The sequence below is a fragment of the Macaca fascicularis genome, chromosome 1, assembly GCF_037993035.2.
Source record: "Macaca fascicularis isolate 582-1 chromosome 1, T2T-MFA8v1.1".
In the NCBI taxonomy this organism is placed as follows: Eukaryota; Metazoa; Chordata; class Mammalia; order Primates; family Cercopithecidae; genus Macaca; species Macaca fascicularis.
In genome coordinates this window covers 39,298,151-39,319,776 of record NC_088375.1, presented here as the reverse complement: position 1 = coordinate 39,319,776, position 21,626 = coordinate 39,298,151, and the positions used below count along the sequence as shown (strand labels likewise).

General features: G+C 44.3%; 1 protein-coding gene across 9 annotated transcripts in view; it reads right to left on the bottom strand.

Annotated features, from left to right (window-relative positions):
- Positions 1-8,998: 8,998 nt before the first annotated feature.
- CACNA1E (calcium voltage-gated channel subunit alpha1 E) overlaps positions 8,999-21,626 on the bottom strand; it is a 497,363-nt gene continuing 484,735 nt past the window's right edge. For all 9 annotated transcript variants that reach the window (XM_065534002.2, XM_065534247.2, XM_065534152.2 and 6 more), the window contains 3 exons: positions 20,773-20,953; positions 18,946-19,136; positions 8,999-17,485 (listed from right to left, as the gene is read on the bottom strand). In XM_065534002.2, the coding sequence (XP_065390074.1) occupies positions 16,943-17,485; positions 18,946-19,136; positions 20,773-20,953 (915 nt within the window). In that variant the 3' untranslated portion in view covers positions 8,999-16,942. The remainder of the gene's footprint in view (positions 17,486-18,945; positions 19,137-20,772; positions 20,954-21,626) is intronic.

The following is a 21,626-nucleotide window of genomic DNA, read 5'->3' as shown; positions in this document are numbered from 1 at the left end:
TCATTTAGTCTCCCAGTAGTAAATTTCCCCCTTTATTCCTCATTCTTTCATATTGAGTTCTTATAATATTTAGTACTCGCTGGACAGTTATTACTACACAAAGTAAATGTCCTGCAAATGGGTGAAATTAGTAAATAAATTGATTAGGATAATGCCTAAAATTTGATTATGTTTTTGAGGTGATAAAAACATTCTAAGGTTGTCAGTGGTGATAGTTTCACAATTCTATATAATAAAAACCATTAAACTATAATTATACATGGATGCACTGTGAGATGTGAATTGTATCTCACTAAAGTTGTTAAAGGACAAAAATGTTAAGACAAAACCCTGCAATTCATGAATAAAGAATGTTTTATTGAAAAAAATGCTTTTCTTTGAAACATATGCAACCCAGTCTGTAGGAACTGTGGCTCAAGAAGCTGGTTATCGTAGTCAGCTCCAGTTGTTATAACACATTACCAGAGACTGGGTGGCTTAAACAACATTTATTTCTCACTGTTCTGGAAGCTGGGAAGTCCAAGATCAAGGTGCAGTAGATAAGGTGTATGGTGAGGGCCTGCTTCCTGGTTTGTAGGTGGCTGTCTTCTTGCTGTGTTGCTTCTGTGGTGGAAAGAGTACTAGCTACCTTTCTGGCCTCTCCTTGTAGGGGTGTTACAATGGTTTGAATGATGGTGCCACTCCAAAATTCATGTTAAAGCTTAACCTCCAATACAAAAGTATTAGGAGGTGTGGCCTTTGGTAGGTCACACCTGCCGTGAAGTCATGAGGGTGGAGCACCCCTATAAAAGGACTGGAGGTTGAAGGGAGCACTCTCTTGCTCTCCTGTCTTCTGCTATGTGAAGACACAGCTATTAGATGCCGTCCTGTAAGAGAGAGCAGCCCTTACCAGGCACCAGTGCTGGTTCCTTGATCTTGGACTTCACAGCCTCCATAACTCCAAGAAATAAATCTCTGTTCTTTATAAATCACTCAGTCTACAGTATGTTGTTATAGCAGCACTAGTTAACTAAGACCGATACCCATCCCACTTACGAGGGCTCTACCCTCCAGATCTAATTAGCTCCCATTGGCCTCACCTCTAAATAGCATCACACTGGGGTTAGAGTTTTAACATATGAATTTTGGGGAGACACAACATTCAGTCCATTGCATCGATCATACCAATGCTTTGAATGGATTGTCTCCACATCTCCACTTGGCTTCAATTTATTGTCACCATTGCTAAAGCAATTCCCAGTCCACACCTGGAAGGTGAGAGGAATGGATGCTTTCTCCCTGCGTTTTCTGGATGGGGCCCTTTTCACAGACTGCTAGTTGTGGAAATATTTGTGCTTTTCTGTGGGTCTGTGGGTCTCCTCCCTTCACCTCACCCAGTTCTAATGATGGATGCTGCATGTGAGGAGATCGGTGGGGATGAGGATCTGGGTTCAGTCCTGGATGATGTACTTTAAGAAGACAGTAATGTTGTAAATCACACCTGGAGGAGAACTAGGAGTTTGGAAAGGGGACTTGACACCTGAATAAATTAGGCACATATAGCATAGGTAGGTCTTGATAACTTTTTTCAAATATTTGAAGAATTGTCTTCTGGAATAGGAATTAGACTTAGGTAGCTCCAGAGGACAAGCCTATGAGCATTATTAGACAAAAGTCACATGGAGGAAGATTTCTGAAGACTAGCAGTATGCGTTCAGATATAAAAACAAAAAATAAAATGGGAGAAGACAGACACAGAATAAAACAACATGAAATGGGGCCCATCCCAAATTGCCAGCTTTTTAGTCAAAGCCAGCTTAAAATACTACATTAGAAAGCTTACCCTTTGCCCTGAAATTTAAGGACTGATTCTATATGCTATGGAAAAACCAGAGATGAGGCATACTGACATGAAATGCCTTGGGTCCATTTGGGAGACTGAATTGTTTTATTATGTCTAATCTCAGGTACCTTTTTTTTTTTTTTTTGAGGCAGAGCCTCACTCTGTCACCCAGGCTCGAGTGCAGTGGCGCGATCTTGGCTTCACGCCATTCTCCTGCCTCAGCCTCCCGAGTAGCTAGGACTACAGGTGCCTGCCACCACGCCCAGCCAATTTTTTGTAGTTTTAGTAGAGACGGGGTTTCACCATGTTAGCCAGGATGGTCTCGATCTCCTGACCTTGTGATCCACCTGCCTTGGCCTCCCAAAGTGCTGGGATTACAGGCGTGAGTCACCATGCCCAGCCTCAGGTACCTTTAAAATTAACATCCCCTGTCTTGGCTGAATCAGTGTGAGGTCTCAGAACCTTGTATACAAAAGCAAACTGGCTCAAAGCAGCTGATGCTTCTAAGAAACTTCTCAAGAAGGAAAACAAGACATTACAGCTTCTGTTCCTTGGAAGCTGACATCAGCTACTCACAGAAAAGAAATGCCAAACCCTATAAATATGGCTACATCTAGTGAGTCTCTATTTTCTGTTTGTCAAATACTTTTTGAAATGATGATTTTTCGAGAAGGATAACATGATCAGACAGTTGCAAGAAAAAGGGACCATGTAACCCCCAAATGCTATAAATGAAAATAAATTTGGACCAAGAGTGGAGTGCAGATTTGAAGTTTTATTTTAGACATGTTGCAGTTGCGTATTGTGTGGCTTCAGGCAACATAGATTTCTTATCCATAAAATGAGCTGTAATTAAATCTCTGCTTTTCAAACATAGGTCCTTGGACCATGTATAATCAGAGTCATCCAGGGTGCTTATAAAATTTGGGACCCTACCTAAGATATACAGAATCAGATTTTTGGAATTAGAACCCAGACATTTACATTTTCAATAAGCAGCTCAGGGAGTTCTGATATACACTGAAGTTTGAGAACTACTGGATCAGGTAGTTACTAATACATCCTGCACATTTTCTCATTCAATGATTTTTCACCAAATGTGGAGAACCTGGAGCATCTTTCAAGCCAAAATTTGGTCTTGCATCTTACTCTTTGTGAGGAGAGCGAAGATGACCAATTGTTGGTTTGCAGTGAACTAAGGGGATTCCCAGGCTGCAGGATTTTCAGTTTTAAAACCAGGACAGTCTGGGTAGACTGAAAACGAATCAGTCACACTGCAAGGACCCAGTTACAGTGGCTTCTTATTCCAGTGCAGAGACCTACCAGTTCACAAAAGTGCCAGCAATTCTCTGTGCAGTGTGCATTCACAACAAGCCGAGGATTATTTTCCCTGACACTCTGTTTAGCAAAAGGTCAGGCTGCCTTTGTGCACCCCCTGACATGAGGATCAGGTCAGAAACCCTGTTGCTCACTCTACAGTCCATTTGCTCCCAGTGAAGATGGAGGCGGGTGGTCTTCAGTCTCCGAGGAGTTGTCAAGGAGGTTTTAATCAGCTGCTCCCAGCCATCTGTACAGCTTTTAAGATCAGCAAATGTGAGTCATCTCTGCTGCATCCATGCAAGCCACCCATGGACAGTTCGACCTCCGCCTATTTCTAGAGAGGCATTTAACGAAGACTGACCTAATTCAAGCAAAAATAGGTCTTGATTAGTGTGTGACTAACCTGCTTATTTCTCTAATTAAAAAATAGTCTTTCTTCTATGCTTAGTGACTAGATTGTGATGCTTGATAATGGTAAAGTTGCCAGTTACCATTTTTCTTCTTTTTCTTTTCCTTCTTCTTCCGCCTTTTTCCATACCTATTTTTTCTCTCTCCCTCTCTTAAAAAGATAAAACAACAACTTATGCTGGCATACAATTATGCTGCCTGAGAACCTCTGTTATTTCCTCAATCTTGCAGAGCAGCTGCCGTTCAGAACTCTAGTTATTGCCCAAGGTTAAAGTCATCTCCTCCCAGTTCAGATGTGACTGGCAGCTGCTTCTCCCCACAGACACGAATTCATTGTGCAAAGACCCACCTGGCACCAGGAACTCCTTGTTAGCTCACCTACTCCACTGTTAGCCGAAGGGGCATCACCAATCTCCCCAAGCAGCACTCACGTCCATACAACATGGCTTGTTTTAAATTGATTCGAAGAATCGGAGTTATTTAAAACAGTTGCAGTCTATCTATGGAGACCCTCTCCTTTATTTTTAATGACACACAAAAGAAAAGTGATTGAAAAAGATAGTTTCCAAATGCCTGGAAAATAAGAAAGATGATCTGATAGGTCTGGGGCAGAAATGTAACAGGGAAATAGAATCTAGGCAAAGGGAATTAATATGACAAGAGAGGACTTTCGGTAGAATTGGTTAACCAATTGTACCACGGCAACTAGTTTGTTTCTCCTTAGACAAATATTTGAGGTGAGTTTCACTTTAAGATATGCTCCTGGAAATTGTTCATCAATCAATTTATTATTAACACAATCCTATTTTTAAGGGACAATTATTGTGTTTTAATGAAGCAAAGACTGCTTTGATGAGATACATTAAGCTTCTATAATTTATCTCCACCACTGGCTATGATTCTATCAGAGGATTTTCTTATTAGAAAATGGGACTGTGGTCTGATTTCTTTTGGTCCTTGGCTCATCCTGTGAGAAATGTTCTGAAAAAGCTGAACATGTTCGTGACAGAGCTGTATATGCCCTTAAGGGAAACTTGAAAGGTATCCTACAGAGGGTCCCTTGGGTCTCTTAGGGCAGTGGAGAATCAGCAGGGAATGTCTGAAGGCTTCACTAGTACTGCCTTCAGCTCACTGCCTTCCACTGGTGGGTATAGACATGTGGAGCTTGTGTTGCTGAAAGAATTAAATGAGACCCTCTGAGGTAGGCTAAAAATGGGGGAGATAATCAGGTCTCCAGAGGGTCTGGTATGACCCTCACTCATTCATGTTTTCACTGTTAGCTGTGCGCACTCTCATGCAAAATTCAGTGGCCAGAAGCTTGTATCTTGGTCTTGGAGAATACAGTTATTTCTCTGTTTTGAGTTTCTTCCTTATTCAGGTAAGTAAACCTGGTTTGGTTTATCGGTACGATGTCTGTGCCTAGTCTCCCCATGATTTTAATACTTGCCATTGCTGTTTGCCAATACAGGGATGGTGTGAAGGCTAAACTCTGAGAAATGGCTTGTAAGCTCTCCCTTCACTCTCCAGCCTGTCCTTTAACAAGCTCTCTCAAAGATCTGCCCTTGAACTAGAGCAAGATACCTCCTCCTGCCCCTTTTCTTGACATCTTCGCCCCCATCCTTATGGCCCAGCCAACTCTTGTTATTCTTTAGGCTTTGTCTCAAATAGCAGTTCTCCCTGGAAGCCATTTCTGACTCCCCAAGTTGTTTTTAGGGGCTTCCATAGTACCCTGAAAATTCCTCACCCTCAGAAAGATCACACCATGGTGCAGTGGTTTGTTTCCTTATCTGTAGCTTCCATTAGTCTGAACAACTTAAGGACACTGCTTCATCTGGCTTGCTTATTAAGACCCTAGTGCTTGGCACCATAGTAAATGGTTAATAAATACATTCAATGAATGAGTGGACTAATAATAGCAGTCATGTTTCACTGAATTCCAGCTATGTGATAGACACCATGCTGGGTTCTCATTCTCTCTCTCTGTGTGTGTGTGTGTGTGTGTGTGTGTGTGTGTGTGTGTGTGTGTGTGTTTAATCCTAAAAACAACTATGCAAGGTTAGTCTTGTTATCCTAATTATACAGTTAAGGAAATCAGGGGTTACAAGCTAAGTAACCTGGCTGGGGTCACTGTTAAATGCATAGCTAGAATTTCTACCCAGGTCTACCTAATGCCTTATGCCAGTGTATTTACTGAGCTATATTTATGTAAGTTGCCCTTTTCTCTTCCACCCCACCTCCCAGATAGCCACATTGTATTCCCATCAATGTCGAGCCATCTGATCTGGTCACAGGGGCAAGCAGTATTTCCAATATGCCAGGAAATCAGCCTGGATTCTGTCCTCTATTTCTAGGCCTGAATAGTTTGGTCCAACTGTCATAGCTCTTTCTTTGAATTACTTTGATGAAAATAGCTCATTTATGCCTGGTCTTTCCATGATACCTCCTGCTACTGTTGCAGGGGTTATAAACAGGCTCGGGGTGGGACTGGAGGATGTAAACACTCAGATATTTTGGTACCCTTTTCAAGGGAGAGGATACGTAGCTTCCATTAGGTTCCTAAAGGAGTCTTCTGGACACATTAGCAAAAGCAGCCTCCTGGGGTGTGTTTCAGTTATTCTTTCCTTCTTTTTCGGACAGTTGTGCTAGGGTTGCTGAGGCTACCCTCGGGAGTCTAATATGGCAGTCCAGGTTCGCAGGAGACTTTCTTGGCCTTTGGAAAACCCATTTTAGAGTGTTTCCAAATGTCAAATCCCTCACGTATGAAATAGACTAGGGCAGAATCAATACCTAGGCTCTCCCTTAAGCCAACATTCTGGGCTCTGTGATTCCTATGTGTTGTAGAATCATTTAGATCAGCAGATGAAGGCTATAGTTGATTTTAAACACACACATGATTTTGCATGCAGAAGCAGCGAATGGGAATCTGGAAGCAGTGCCCTGAGGCATGGGAGCGAGCCCTCTTTCTGGATGGATTTATAGTGCTTGACTTCAGTCTCGCATTGTTTCGCCTTCTAGTATCCTGAATATTCCCCTGGTGATCTCCTGGAAAGGGTTTCTCAATTTACTTATGTCCAGAGTTGATGCTTTACGAACTAATCATTCTTTATTGACCACTTAGGAATGGTCTTCAAAAAGTATAATTATTATTTTTTCCTTTTTTCTAATGGACTAATCATTAGGCCACTGACCCTAAATTTATGGTTCACTTACATGTGCCGTCAATTTGTGAGTTACTTGATATTTCAAATTGCCTTGAATATTGCTGTGTACAGTGTTTTTAATGTTGCCATTAACTTTATTGGCTACTTTTACAATTACCATCTCCCACTAATGTTTTTCCCATTTTGTTATTAAATGAATATGGAAATTAGAAATGAAGAATAAACAAAATTATGACTTGTTTCTGAGACAAGAGTGGCGGCATTATTTTAAAATAGCTACACAGTAATGATTTGCTTTTTAAATGTATCCCCTTTCCTTAGAAACTTGCCTAAGGATCAACTTGTCCTCTGTGTTTCATTAACAGAAGGGGAGCACCCACCAGCGTATTCTCAGCATGTGGCCCTGAAAGGTTCAGTTTCTCAGATGTGGTGGGTTTGGGGAATGCACTTGTATATGGTAATAATGATGACAACAATGGTGAGACCTGACATTTATCAGATGCCAGATGTGGACAGACACGGGCTATTCTCTTCATATACTCTGTGTTCACTCTGCCCAACCACGCTATGGGGTAGTTGCTATTATTGTTCCCATTTTAAAGGTGAAGAAAGTGAGTCTTAGGTTGAGTGGCCAACTCGGGGCCACACAGCATGTAACTGGTGGTGCACAGGTTTGACCTCAGTTGGTTCTATTCCAGCACTTGCATTTGTAGCCTCTATTCTTTTCTTTCTTTTTGTTGCAGGTGTTTAAGGAGTTCCCGGGCTATGTGCGCCTGTGACTAGTCCAATATTTTGTGATTAAATATTTAAAAAACTGAAATCTGGGTCTTTAGTTTGGGAATTTTCCCAGCTCATTAGCAAAGTAATGTGATACAAAAGTAAAGACAAGTTTCTAATATCCCAGAGGCAGAATAGAAGGTTTAGGAACATAATGTGTAAAGGTAACCAACAGATGATCAGATCATAGCACAAAAACACTCAAGAGAAACTCAGAACAGTGTCTGTTTTTCTTTATAGCTGTTTCCTAGTGCCATTAGCCTGTGGAAAACTGTGGACCTAAGTTCCAGGTTAGAAGAAAACAAGAACAGAAATAATCAATCCATGTAAATTGCTTACAAACCAACTTTGCCCAAGAAACCAACTTATTCTCTCATAAAAGTATGAAGTTAAAGGTTGTCAAATTCTAACTCCAATGGTGATAGAAGCCACAGGAAACAAATTATGATTGAAAAATAACATAAAATTTAAGAGTTGTAGAGAATCTTAGAAATTTCTAAAATCCAGCCTCCAAGGACCTAGACCTCCCTGAGAGATGACCACATATCACATTTTTGGATGTTTTTAATCATAAGAAAAATCCTAGCTAATAAAGTCATATATCTTAGGACTCAAGAAAATATCTTGGCTCAAACTTAGGGGACTTATTTTGGAATGCTGGTTTCTATCTAATTGATAAAAGCGTTGCTCAGAGTAAAATAATTAACACTAGGATTAGATGATGATATTTCCCCAAGCAGAATGAAGCAGACAGTTCTCGGAGTGGCAAATCAAATGGATGCCTGGGCCTGGGGCTTGCTGCTTTCCCTGTGGCAAGGGAGCAATTGCAGTGAAATGGGGAGTGATGTAGACAGGAGGAAGAATGGACAGTATCTCCTAAGAGTCTTGGGAATCAGCTACTTCCTGAACTTGGTGGCTGAGCTGGTGTCCTATAATCCCACCTTTTTTCAGAGAGGAGACTGGTCATAGTTTTTCCGGTCACAGAGCTCTGTTGTTCCATAAGGAAGTTCTTTGCCTACCTTGTTAAATTCCTCACTTGGAGATCAGGACAATGTCCTGATTAGAAAATCTGTTTATCTCTTTCAGGGAACGAGTTAGTATGGAATCTTTTTAAAAAAATATTATCCAAGGCAGAGAGTATTTTTTTCCTATTTTTTCTTTTTAAGAGGTGAGGGTCTCACTCTGTCATCCAGGCCAGTCTCGAACTCCTAGCCTCAAGTAATCCTTCTGCCCTAGCTTCCTGAATAGCTGGGGTAACAGGTACGAGCTACCACACACAGCACAAAGTGCATTTTTAGTAAAAGAAAACCTTTCAGGGCCAGGATGTCCTTGGGACTTTGAAAGCCTCCTGAATTCCTCCTGAGTGGTGTGAGCAGACCCCAACTAAGTGCAGCTGCAGAGCCTGCTGCCAGCTTACCCTGAGGGTCCTGGCAGGCTTCACTCCCATGATCTCCCTTTTTGGTAGCAGCAAAGAAACACATCAAGTGAGGGAAATCAGGCCGATACATTCTTTACAACAAGGTTTTATTTATTCTTTTCTTTTATCCCCCCCAAAACATTAAAGTTTTTCATCTTTCTTTTATTTTTAATGGTTTTCCTTTTGGATCCAAACGAGCATCTATATTACAGGATATCCGCCTGGTCAACATGCAGTGCTGAACTGTGGCTTTAGGAGAGATGCACCGATACTCTGGGTGGGCCAGCATCAGCTGCCATTCAAACACCGTGACTGCAGGGGTGTCAGGCTGGCACACCACAGTGGATGCTACCCTAAGGAGGTGTCTTGTGGGGCATGACTTGCACGTTTTAGAATGCAGGTAGCAGCATTTTAACAGCCTGAGGCAGAGCACCCAATTTCCCTCCTGATCTCATATTACATGCTCATCCTCTAGGAGCAAAACAAAGAGGGAATGGCCTGACCATGGGCCCCAAAGGACAGAGGGTGTGGACCCTGTAGTCCACCTCCTTGCAATGTTGTTATTTGAGGCTAGAACCGGTGCACCCTGCAGAGTCTGAAATCTGTTCCTGATGAAGCTCATCCCCGTCCCACTCACTGGCCCTTCTCCCATCCCATGGTATTCTCACCACTAGGAAGTTAATATAATCTCTCCATTATTGGTGCTACTATGTTGAAGAGTTGCTAAAGTCATAAAGATTGTCTTCGAGCCGCTTTAAAGCAAGAATCTCTTTCCCTCCATCTCTCAGGTCTGGAAGAGAATTTCGGGAATCTATTAATCCTCTGAGGCCTTCAAATCTACTACCCTCGGTGAGTTTAACAGAAAGAACTTCTCTGAATCCAGTCTTGTGCTAAGAAGTTTACCCATAATCTAAGTGAAAAAGAGGATTCAAGATTACACATCTCTTAAGTCTGTCCCCTTCTGGGACCTGTTATTTTCTACCTCATTTTGCTTTTGTTCTACAGCTTGTCTTCCTACCCTCTACTCCATTGTCCCAGCCATGAAATGCCAAACACATCTAGTGAATTAGGCTTTTCTCCTCCATTTGTTTTTCTGGGTGAATTCAAATCTTGGACTCAGTTTGAGTGGAGTTGGACTGCCCTCTAATATCACCAAGAGGCAAGTTCCTCTGCAATCGCAGCAGTTAGGGTGACTTTGTATAACTTTTGACTGGTTCACAAAACACCAGGATAGAAAAACACTGACTAAAGTTCAGCCTGCAGGCTAAGTATATATCCCAATTGGTAGCCATTAAAACTTAATACCTATGTTTTTACTAACTCCACTGGGATCTGCCTAATATTATACAACTCCATATCAAATGTAACTAAGACCACAACTACTGTCTACCTTAACTGGCAATTATATTACATTGTTTAGCCCTCATTTCATAGTACCTTTATTTTAAAAAATTGATTAATGGCACTTTAAAATTTTGGAGTATGCTTTTCCTGCTCATCCCTTATAAAAATATTTAACAGATTTGCTTTAAGTGGTGGGTTCTTGTGCCATATAGGCCATTGCCATAAAAAAAATCAGAGTACTGGAAGGAAAACTGAGTCATCAAATCAAGTCAAATTCAGACTTGGTATATTTGAATGGTTTCATTTCCTTTTCAGTTTTGGGGCCATCCTCTGAGTGAAGTGAAGAGGAAGTGGCACAGCCTGGTGTAAAGTCTAGGGTCTGGTTGTAGAATGTAGACAGCAATCCATTCTTATCTCTGACAAACTCGTAGGACAAAAAGAGAAAAGATTCGTTCAGATTTGCAGTGTTGGGTTGGAGAATATGTCTGGGTGACGATCTATGACTGGCTTAAGTTTGCACAAAGAGAAGGTGACACAAGGAAGCTCAGATCATGAAAACCCAACTTTCTGGATTGAAAAAGAAAAAAAAAGTCTAGGTTTTTTTCAAAATTAGATAACAAGAAGAATAAGGGAAAATGGGAAGAACAGAGTGAAATTAAAGCAAATCCTGGATTCATATTCCATTAAACAGAAAGTTTCCTTTAAAAAAAAAATCAAATGCTTATAGCAATGCTGAGAATTTCATAGGTACTTCATGGGATCTAACAAGTGAAGGTTTTTTAAAATTGCTTTGTGGAGACTAAGTACTTTAAATTATGTATTATTAACTTAACAGACACTTTACATCATGAGTTAGCCAAACATTCATATTTCAGTTGACAAGGGAAAGAAAGTGAAGAGATGCTTGCTGAAGGCACAAGTTTGAATACAGAAAGCTGGAGCATAAAAAACTATTGACTTCCAATAGTTTTCATTTATCAGATTACTACACTATTGTAAAAATTACCTTCTTATTAAGACATAAATTTTGTATTGGTTAAAGATGTCCTGGAAAAATTCTGTATCTCTTTGGCTTTCACTGAAGTTTTAGGGCAGTTTTTCATTAATTTGGGTTATATGTTATGTCCTTAGAAAAAGACAGAGGCCAATTTAGACAGAAGGAGAAAGACGACAAAAAGGAGACCAGAGAGAAAAGACAGAGATGGTACTATAACCTCAGATTTTTGACTCAAATATCATATCACTAAATTTGATGGCAATCACTTCCTAAAGAGAAACAGATTCAGAAACATTGCAGATCACAAAGGTATCCTTCTTTACTATTCCATAATAGGTCTGTTACAAGAAACCCAGCCACCAACCAAACAACCCCAAACAAATAAAAATAAACATAAATCCCCACACCTCTTTTGACTTGCTCTACTCAACTCTTTCATACCTCCAAAAATAAAAATACAAACCTCAATAATGTATTTATAGGTAGCATGGCTTATTATAAAATCTCCTTTTGCATTTAGAAGGTCAAGATTCTAACTCCTCTACTTATAGCATGCGGAGAGAGGGTGGGTAAAAGAAAGCAAAACTACAAAAATAGAAGGGCAGTTTGGGGATGCCCCAGCCTCAAAAGCCATCAATTGGACTTTGCTATGAGCCCGATTCATACTTCTCAACTGTCTTGAGTTTTGTTCAGAGAGGATTTTCAGGCCCTTTGGGTAGGTTGGGACAATCTATGAATTTGTTCTCTTTGGCTTGGTGTGACCTCTCTGGGATGCATAAACCTCGGAAGGTTAAAGCACAAGGGATTCAAGGAAAGAAAAAGATGGCCTCCGGAAAGCAAAGATAGTTCTGTTCTTTTTCCTTTGTCCCTTAAAGCGCTATGTACTCTATGTACTCTGACTGGGTGGGCTGTAGCACCTAACAGCTGACAAAACACCATAGCTCTGCAGCCAAGCCCTCCCTCCTCAGACAGCAGAGAAGCCATCAGCTGCTGCTCTATTTGGGGTAGACCTGGCTATGATGTACAGGGTGGTTCAGAAAAGAAACAGCAAAAGACAAAAAGGCAAAGCTGCTGCTGTAGGCAGTGCTTATTAATGTGGGATCTCTTTGATCACCTTCTTACAAAGGTTAGGTCATAAGCCCTGAGTTAATTTTGTTTGGATTTTGTTAAAATAAGAGTCTCAGTGTGGAGATATTTTAAAGAGAAGTTATCCAAACCCGAACCTGATTCCATAGAGACTCTTTCTGGAGTCAAACCATCATTTTCTGGCCACTTGCAAGGGACCAACTTCTTCCTTCTTTCCTGCATCATAACGTCCTCTCCTGTACCCCCCTGGACGGTGCCCATTGCTCTGGGATCTACGAGGGAAGAACTTGCAGGCTGGGTGAGAGAGCTAGTGGGGAAGAATTCACCCCAAGGCATGGCAACGCCTCTCACCAGGATTCTTGGCATATACGAGCCCTAGGCTTCTGAGGATCTCAAACCATAACAGACGTGAAACTGATGAACAAAAATAGCAGTAAAAATTCCTTAACTTTCAAGTCTCAAAACCCCTGAAAGGTAGCTATCTATCTGCTCCCCTTCTGCTATACATTTGCTTTTTCTTTACATACAACCTCATAATATTTATATCATCTTATAAATGAGCTGAGAAATATCCCTCAACCTGTCCCTGGCCCCACCCACTAAAGAAACACTCTGTCCAAAAAAAATGAAACATCCAGAGGGCTGAGAAGTAGGATGTAATGAAAAATGGAGAACTTTTTAAAAATCAAGATTATCTGAGATTTTTGTTCCATCATGCCAGGAGAGACCTCATTTTCCTGCCATGAGCTCTTATCCAGTGGGTGGGCATTATGTCCACCCCCACACCCTACACCGCGTGTCAGTCGTCTTGCGAGGAGCACCAGGTGAGTTCCAAACCCTATTTCATTAGAATGCAGCATTCCCCAATAGCTGAGAGAGTGGTGGAGTCAGTCAGGCAAGCAAATAAGCTTGGATTGGGTGGAATTAACCATCTCCGGAGTTGGATCAGTGCTAACATGCAGCAAAACGGAGGCTGAGATGGGAGAACAGAGGGAAGACGACCCTCATGCTCACCACATAGGCTCTATGGGGTCGGGGGGAATCTGTGCAGGGAAGGGAGATACTGGCTGAGAGGTGGATTATGGGGTCTTCTCTTTGTGGCCCGAGTCAAGGGAGGTCAAAATCTAGAATATCTGGAGTTTAGCTTCTGGGCAGTGTTCTTGGTGATCTCAGTGCCCTATGGAGACATTGAGTGGGGACTACAAGTGAAGCCCAGAAGAAAAACAGATTCTTCAGCTAGAAGAGCAGCACAGACCCCCACTGACAATTGTGTTCATGACTCACGTGGAGCCAAGGGGATGCTAGCCAGCGCCAGCCCTTCACGGGGCAGGAAATTCTATGCTGACCCTGGCTCAGGGGCACCTTGGCTGGAGTCCTGCCCCTGTCCAAAGGTCGCTGGCACTTTGTCCTCTAGGAGATGGGGAGACAGACACAGAGAAAGATACAGAGAAAGAGACAGACATGCATTCCCTACCTGGAGTCTGTCTGGAGCCTTAAGTGAAATGAGGGATATCTAAACGCCAATCTACTTAGAACATCATCTCCCTGCCTTGGTTTTCTTTCCTCCTTTTACCTTCCTCTATCTTGGCTTCACTCTGTTTTGAGGAGATGGTGAAGACAAGTCATATATTAGCAAGATAAACTGAACATATGACTCAAGAGTCTTCTGAGGGGACCGCCAGTGCCCAAATTTGATCTTGTGGTATATCTGAAACACTGGTTGTAGTCTTCTTTTGCATGGAATTTCTCAAGACGCTGCTGTAATTAACCAGAGAAAAGAACAGGTGTTGGGGTCTACATGGGCCTCTTTTCAAGGGAGGCAGGCTCTGACACCTAGCAAGGGAAGGCTGGCATTCACTTTTGTTCAGAGGCAGCAGAAAACCAAACATGATGATGAGTTTGTGACTCAACAGAAAATTATTTTATTTTCTGGTCTTAATAGAAGAGTAAGTGCAGGCTGAGGGGAAAGAAACCCAATTTCTTGGTCAAGGGAAGGTGAATAAAATAAATTCACTGGTAATAGAAAAACCAGGTGGTCAGTCAGGTGACTGCATCTGCAGTGCTTCCAACACTTTATTCAGGACTCAGATACTTGTGTGTATGAGTTCAAGGAGTTCAGGAAGGTTTCCTGGCACAGTAAATTTAGTGTTTATACTACTTGCAGGCAAATTCCATTTCTGGTAATTGCTCTGCCAGCCTGCATTTCTCCTGTTGAAATGGCATAAGGTATCACTACAATTCCCTTTCTCAAAACACCATGCAATAGACTCGCTGACTCAGAATAGTCGTCCTGTTGTAGGCCTTCCCCTAGGGAAAGCTGCATTTCCGAAGTGGAAAAAGCAATTTCATACACACAAAGCAGCCCATAGCAGCACTTTGGCATGAAATGACACTGAGCAGAGGAAACTTTAAAAACAAAACAAGGCCCAGCATCAGCGTCTTATGTAATGATCACACCTGTTAGGATCAGGGTACTGTATATCACATTCCCAGCCACCCTCAAGCACACACGTGCTAAGTGGGAGAGGAAAATGAAGACGAAAGAGGGTCTGAGAGTGGGAGAGCTCTGTCTCTGCCTCACTGGCCTCCTCTGTTGGGACAGCTTTGGTTTGGGGACTGACCATGGGTCATGAAGCTCCATCAGTATCAGAAGAGAAGGCAGGGCCATGACAAATGATTCTCCAGCCATGTGGTTGAATTTGGCTTTTCAGGGCTGATGCAGCTATTATATATTTCAATTTTAAAAATAGGGGAAAAAGAGGCTCCTTCTAAGAAAAATAACAGCTCTGGATTTCTCCTGCCCAAGAGGAGAAGAGTGTTTATCCACTGAGTGCTCAGTGCAGGGCAGATCAGGATCCTGGGTGGCAGGCTCCATCTGTTCCTGTGGGGGTGGGGGGGAAGGAGGGCCCCGTCCTTTCCCCTGCTGTGATGGCACTAAAGAAGAACTTAAGGGAAAGGTACATTTCCACCAGATAAAGCCAGTGATGTGTGCCCTCCAATGGAGCTGTATGCCATGTACCAAAAGAGCACTGGCTTGGCAAGAAAGGGCTCTCTTGCTCAGTGCTTCTGCATTTGGGCAGTTAGGAATGACAGGGTGGCACTGTCAGCCCCAGCTCTTACTCTGGGGAGGGCTGAAGCCCCATCTTGGCCCAGGGGAATATTCAAGGTGACCAGGGCCCCAGTCTTATCATCCCGTATGATGAGGCCCCACTGGAGCCCACTTTACTAGAAGGAGCAGCCCAGGTCTAAGCTGAGGTATATTTACTAATCACCTTAAAGCATCCTGACAAACTGACCTGAACCCCACACCAGCTGCAGACGCTGCGGTCCCAATGGTCCTGCCTCATGGGAGGTCCTCAGTAAATCCAGACTTTCCTAGAAGCTTATTTCAATCTATCCGCCTTTCCCATCTTTACAGAAGTCCCTACCCAGTGGTGGGTAGCCTACTTGGATATGTGTGTTCTGCCCTCTCAGAGGAGTGGCAGGGAAGGCTGGGCCTCTGGCACTTGGCCTTACTGGGCTTGGCACAGCACTGGCCTTGCTGCCTCACGGACCAGAGTGTGGGCTGACGTTCAGCCAGGAGGTGCTGGTGTGGCCGTAGCACTGTTGCGCATATTTAATTGTTCCCACACTGGTTGGAAAACAGACTCTGTTTTGAGTCCATTAGGTGGCCCCTGTTACTCTACCCACATTCCCCATGACTGGCATCTAAAGAGCCAATGCCTGGAACAGCGTGGACTCCAGCACTACGACCAAACTCCACTTACATTGATGCCACAGCAGTTGTTAAATACTTTTACCTTCACCCTTACCAGAGCCTTAGGCACCGTTGTGGACCCTGGGGAACTTCCTGACCTGTCCTAACTCTCAGCACCTACTGTGAGTGACAGGCCTCAAGGATGGGGGGCTATACCCCCCAGCACCACCAGTTTCTCTGACCGTCTCCCTCATGGTAGGGGCTGCCGGGCTATGGCTTTTCTCATCCAGACCAGCCCTTGCTGCTATTGCCTCAGCACACTGACCCCTTTCGCTTCGGCTTTCTCCTCCCTCCCTGGCATCCGATGTTCCTGACTTAGCCTGTGCTGCCCTGGGGGAAGAAAGCCACAGGGTTATGTGTGAGATGCTGCTGCGTTGCCCTGGTGGCAGTGCTGCTGGCTGAGGCGTAAGAGCTGGTGAGGGAGGAGAGTCCTTTCCTATGGTCTCCACTACTCCTCAGTTAAGAGCCAGAAAGTCTTCCAGGCTTCTCAGGGCACTGAGTGTAGACATAGGCCAGCTAGATCCCTCCACAGCTTTTAGAAAAGTGGGAAGGGGCAAGGGGAAGCAAAGCCATCCTCATGTCCCTTCTCCTGCAGGAATAACCCTCCACGTTCCTGTTTTCTTTCCCCAGCAAAGAGGCAGAACTATGGCAGTGCCCATCTTGCAAAGGGGAATAAAGCAATTTGGTGGGTTTGGTGTTCCGATTGTCCTTTACTTCCTCTTCTCTGATAATTCATGGTGTCTTTCCATCTTCCTTTTCCCTCTTCCGCCCCCCCGGGCCGCACTGGCTTCCCAATTCTGTCTTGGTTTTCTCCATGTGGGAGAAGAGCATGCATCGGAGGGGGGAGCAGCCTCTAGCATTTGTCATCTTCTTCCGTGTCACTTAGCAGGTTGTTGACAGCCCCACACATCATGCCTGGCCCAGGCCCCCCGCGCCTCCGTCGCCGATAGTGCCCATTGGGCATCTGCCAGCTGTGCCGCAGGGGTGGGGCTGAGCCGATGGTGTTGGAACGGCCCAGGCTAGTAGCCACGGCTGCTTCAAAAGTGAGCGTCTCCTCCTCGCCACAGTCTGAGGCGTGGGAGTCTTCGTGCAGGGCCAAGTAGGGCTCGGAGATGTAGCGCTGTGGGGAGGCATGTTGGCCCTGCCGGGGGTGCGGGGAGTTGGAAGACTCGGTCAGGCAAGTGTTGTTGTTCTCCAGCGCTTGGGAGGTCAGTGGGGAGCCCTCCTCGCTTCCGTCAGCAGGTGGAGAGATGCTGCCCACGTGTCGAATCAGGGAGCTGTAGGAAAGGAGGGGCCGGGGCTTTGGTGGGATGGGCGGGAGCTGCCGACGACTTCTTCTTGGGGTGCTGGTGTCAGAGACAGAGGGGATGGAGCTCTCACTTAGGGAACCTGTGCCCTGGATAGCAGGAGAGACATGGCGTGTTAGATTGGGCTTGGCATGATCCCTACTTGCAACTCTTTTAAGAGAGTCCTTGGAGTCTGAATTCTGTGGGGGAGAGGCCTGCGCTGGAGCTCCCTGTAGTATTCACATCCACTCAGGGACACAAGGATTGAAGAGATTAAAGAGTCAAGAACATTTAGACCAGGGCATCTCAGACTTTTAATGAGCATACAGACCTCTGGGGATTTGGTTAAACTGCAGATGCAGGCTCAGAAGATCTGGGGTGAGGCCTGAGAGTCTGCGTTTCTAACAAGCTTCCAGGTGATGCCGGGGTGGCAGGTCCGTGGAACAAGCACTTGGACTACTAAGGAAGCTCTACATAGGTAACAAGGGGCACACTAAAAGAGAGACTTCAAACTTGAGAAAGACAACTCTGTGGAAAGTGAACAAACGCTGGAGTTGCTCTGTCTGGGAAACCCTTATTCCCACCCGTGTCTTCAGTGGTTTGCTGAACTCAACTTCTGGACCTGATACATGCAGTTGTTGGCTCAGGCCATACTTGCCCTCACCTATTCCCAAGGGAAACTGAGCCCAGGTTTTGGGAAGTAAACCTCCAAGAGAGCATTTCTTAAGGTATGTGTGACCTACAAACCTCCCGCTCAGAATCCTATGTAGGGGTCTTTTCAAAGGCAGATTTCTGGGTCTCACTAGAATCCTTCAGGCCCCAGGAATGTGCAGTGCTAGTAAACTTCATGGGTTAATGCTGTTCTGCGCTAAAATTTGAAAACTGTTGTTCTAGAAGGGAAACCTCTCAGCTGCTGTGTCTCCAAAGGTCTGCATTAGCAGCCCTGCCTTTTCTCCACTGATCATTTCTGTTGAGGGGGTCTCCTATTATGGGTCAAAGTGCCATGACTAGAGATAGGGCTACGGTGAGGAGGAGTAACACAGAGTTGATGAATGTTCTCATACAGCTCTGATAGTTATTCCTTATGCACCAGGCTGGTGGTTCAGCAAAAGGCATGGTCTTGTTGGGACAGCTTGAAGCTAGGTAAATGAGGGTGAACTGCTCTGACTTGTGAATCCTGGGCTGAGAGATGAATCACCATACTCACAAATACTGAGGATCACAAGATGGTCAAAGGAACCTTTCTGGCTAAAGGACCATCCTGTCCTCCAAAATCTGGCTGAGACATCTGTCAACCTATTTATATCTCTGGATTCCGAAGGCTGGAATGGAATGACCTCTAGACACCATCTTCCTTGGGGGAAATCTGGTTTTCTGTGAATTCAGATAATCTCTGAGTACACAAGCATTGAGCAGCTAACCTCTACGCACTATAGGTAAAGCTTCCTGTGAAATTCCAGTCTTTGTGGGTACTTGAATGTGTTTGCTAAATGCCCACGACTTGCATGTAATTATACAGCCCACCCTCCCCTGTCCTTCTGCTGTAGACTGGCTTCCTCTCTGTGCTCACCTGTCTGTTGGGCGTCTGTGACCTGCCCTCACTGGGTGACCTGGATTGACGGCGCTCTGGGGACTCCCAGTCAGCCTGGGTCCCTCGCTCTTCTGAATTGCAGCGGGAGACATCAGGAGAGAGAAGATGCTTTCGCTCTTTTGATCGTCCTCGCTCCCTGCCCCCTGAGCGGTGAGTGTCAGACTTGTGGCCTGTGAGAGGTGACAAAAGCACTTGGTTATAACTCTGCCTACTCTGACCACTGATGATGAAGGGACTTCTCTCCAAGTATCCCATCACAGCCTGGGGTTGGGCCCTCAGATGGACCACATGTTTCTGTCCCCACCCAAATTCAAAGGTTGAGGCCTAACTTGTTCCTGATGGTATGGTGTTAGGAGGCAGGGCATGAGGGTGGGGCCTCCATTATGAGATTAGTGCTCTGATAAGAAGAGACCTGAGAGTGCTTGCTTCCACTCTCTCTTCTCTCCATCATGTGAGAACAGAAAGCAGACAGAGATCTGCTGGCACATTGGTCTTGGATTTACCAGCCTCCGGAACCGTGACAAATACATATTGTTTAATCCACCCAGTCTGTGGGAATTTCTTGTAGCAGCTTGAACAAAGATAGGCCCCTAAAAGAATCCTGGCTTCTCCAGGTATGTCAAAAGATGATCTGAAAGGGAAGCAGGGGAGAAAGGCAGGCTAACAAATTACCTATTTTGTAAGCAGCTAAGTTTGCAAGGTGCCAGTAGAGATACATATGTCAAACAATGCAGTCTATTCTGTTTCTATTTATGCTACACACAATATAGGATATTGGTTAACAATATGGCTCAGGAACTCTCTGTATCATAAATATGGCTGTGTAACTTTTTGAGAGAAAGGTGGCACCAGCAGAAGGGAATTAAGAAATTTCTGTGAACTAAATAATAACACACCTAACATAATGCCATGGTGAGAAGTCCAGGATTGAAATGAAAGGATCCCAGTGCTAGTCCCAGTTCTGCCACTTAATGGCCCTATGACATGGGACAAGTCACTGCTTTTTCAACTTTCATTTCTTTATCCAATAAAATAAAATGGTTGAGCCAGACTAAATTTTCTTTTTCTGCGAAAAGCTCAAAAGAAATTCAGGCTGGGCGTGGTGGCTCACGCCTGTAATCCCAGCACTTTGGGAGGCCGAGGCGGGTGGATCACGAGGTCAGGAGATTGAGACCATCCTGGCTAACACAGTGAAACCCTGTCTCTACTCAAAATACAAAAAATTCACCGGGTGTGGTGGCGGGTGCCTGTAGTCCCAGCTACTTGGGAGGCTGAGGCAGGAGAATGGTGTGAACCTGGGAGGCGAGCTTGCAGTGAGCCAAGATTGTACCACTGTACTCCACCCTGAGCGACAGAGCGAGACTCTGTCTCAAAAAAAAAAAGAAAGAAAGAAAAAGAAATTAAAACACAGGAAATAATTCCAGGTAGCACTGTTTGGGTTGAAGTGTTGAAGTGGAATTGGTGGTTAAAGGTCAGTCCTCACAGTGAGTCTCTAATACATTCCTAAAAAGCCCCAGTGGTTTTGCAGAAGGCTATTTGAAAAGCTCCCTCAATTCTAATGATTTGTATAGCCCTGCTCCAGAAGGAAGGGATTGCAACAGCCTCTCTGGTGAACACAGAGGAGGGCTTTGGCCTGTTTCAGGATGTTAAGTCACATACAGGAATTCCCTTTGGTAAGGAGCATCCTTCACTTTCTTCAACCCTTGTCTCTAAATTCTTTTCTGGTTATCTACAGTGCTTGGAGAGTAAGTCCATCAGGGCAGGAGCCCACTGCCTGATGCAAGAGCTGGACACTGAAGACCTCACCTGAATCAGAGTTCAGGCGGTGGGCTGACAGCCGCAAGGAGGAGTGGTAACTCCGGCGACGGGACTTGTAGGTATTTTCACTGCTTCGCTCCATGGAGAATTCCTCCAACCACGAGGAATTTGAACGCTTATCCCGAATAGTGGAAAATGAACGTCTCATGGAGCTAGGGTCTGTCACCACCTGGAAATACAAGCCCCCAGAGAAACACAAGGTATGGATTAATGATTGAAAAGATCTAAAAGGACAGAAGCGGCAAGACTGAGACGTTGAGGAAGGCAAACTGTAACCCCTGCAAATGGTAACTTCTTTTGAATCTCTCTTGCTCAAACCTTAGCTGGTGGAAACTGTTCAAGAAAGTATCCTTACGTTATGTTAACATAGTCACTGGAAATGGTCCAGGATCTTCTCTTCCTGTAGCTGAGTGTACAAAGCCAAGCAGAATGCAGGCAGGCACTGTGCAAGCTCCCACAGAGCCCTCTACCATGGGCACAGCCGGGCTGCAGCAAATACCGTGCTGCTTTGAAACATGTGACGGCAATTGTCTAAGAGGCTACCCCATGAAAGAAACATAGCTTTGCTTTTTTTTTTTTAATGCCCTTGCCAGAGAAGTACCTGCCCTTCTGCCCTCCAGCCTAGGAGAGCTTGCAATTTAACAAGTGCTAAGCATGTATCACTCTCGCTCTGCTGCCATCAATCCCACCTAGCCCCATTTTAAATTCCGGCATTTTGATTTGCCACACATATTAAAACAAATCCACAAAAACTTCTTGTCTCTGTCAAAACCTGATGTAAGACAGACAGACAGGAGAAAGCAGCCAGGAAAACAGACAAAGAAATGAGGCGTGGCCTGCAC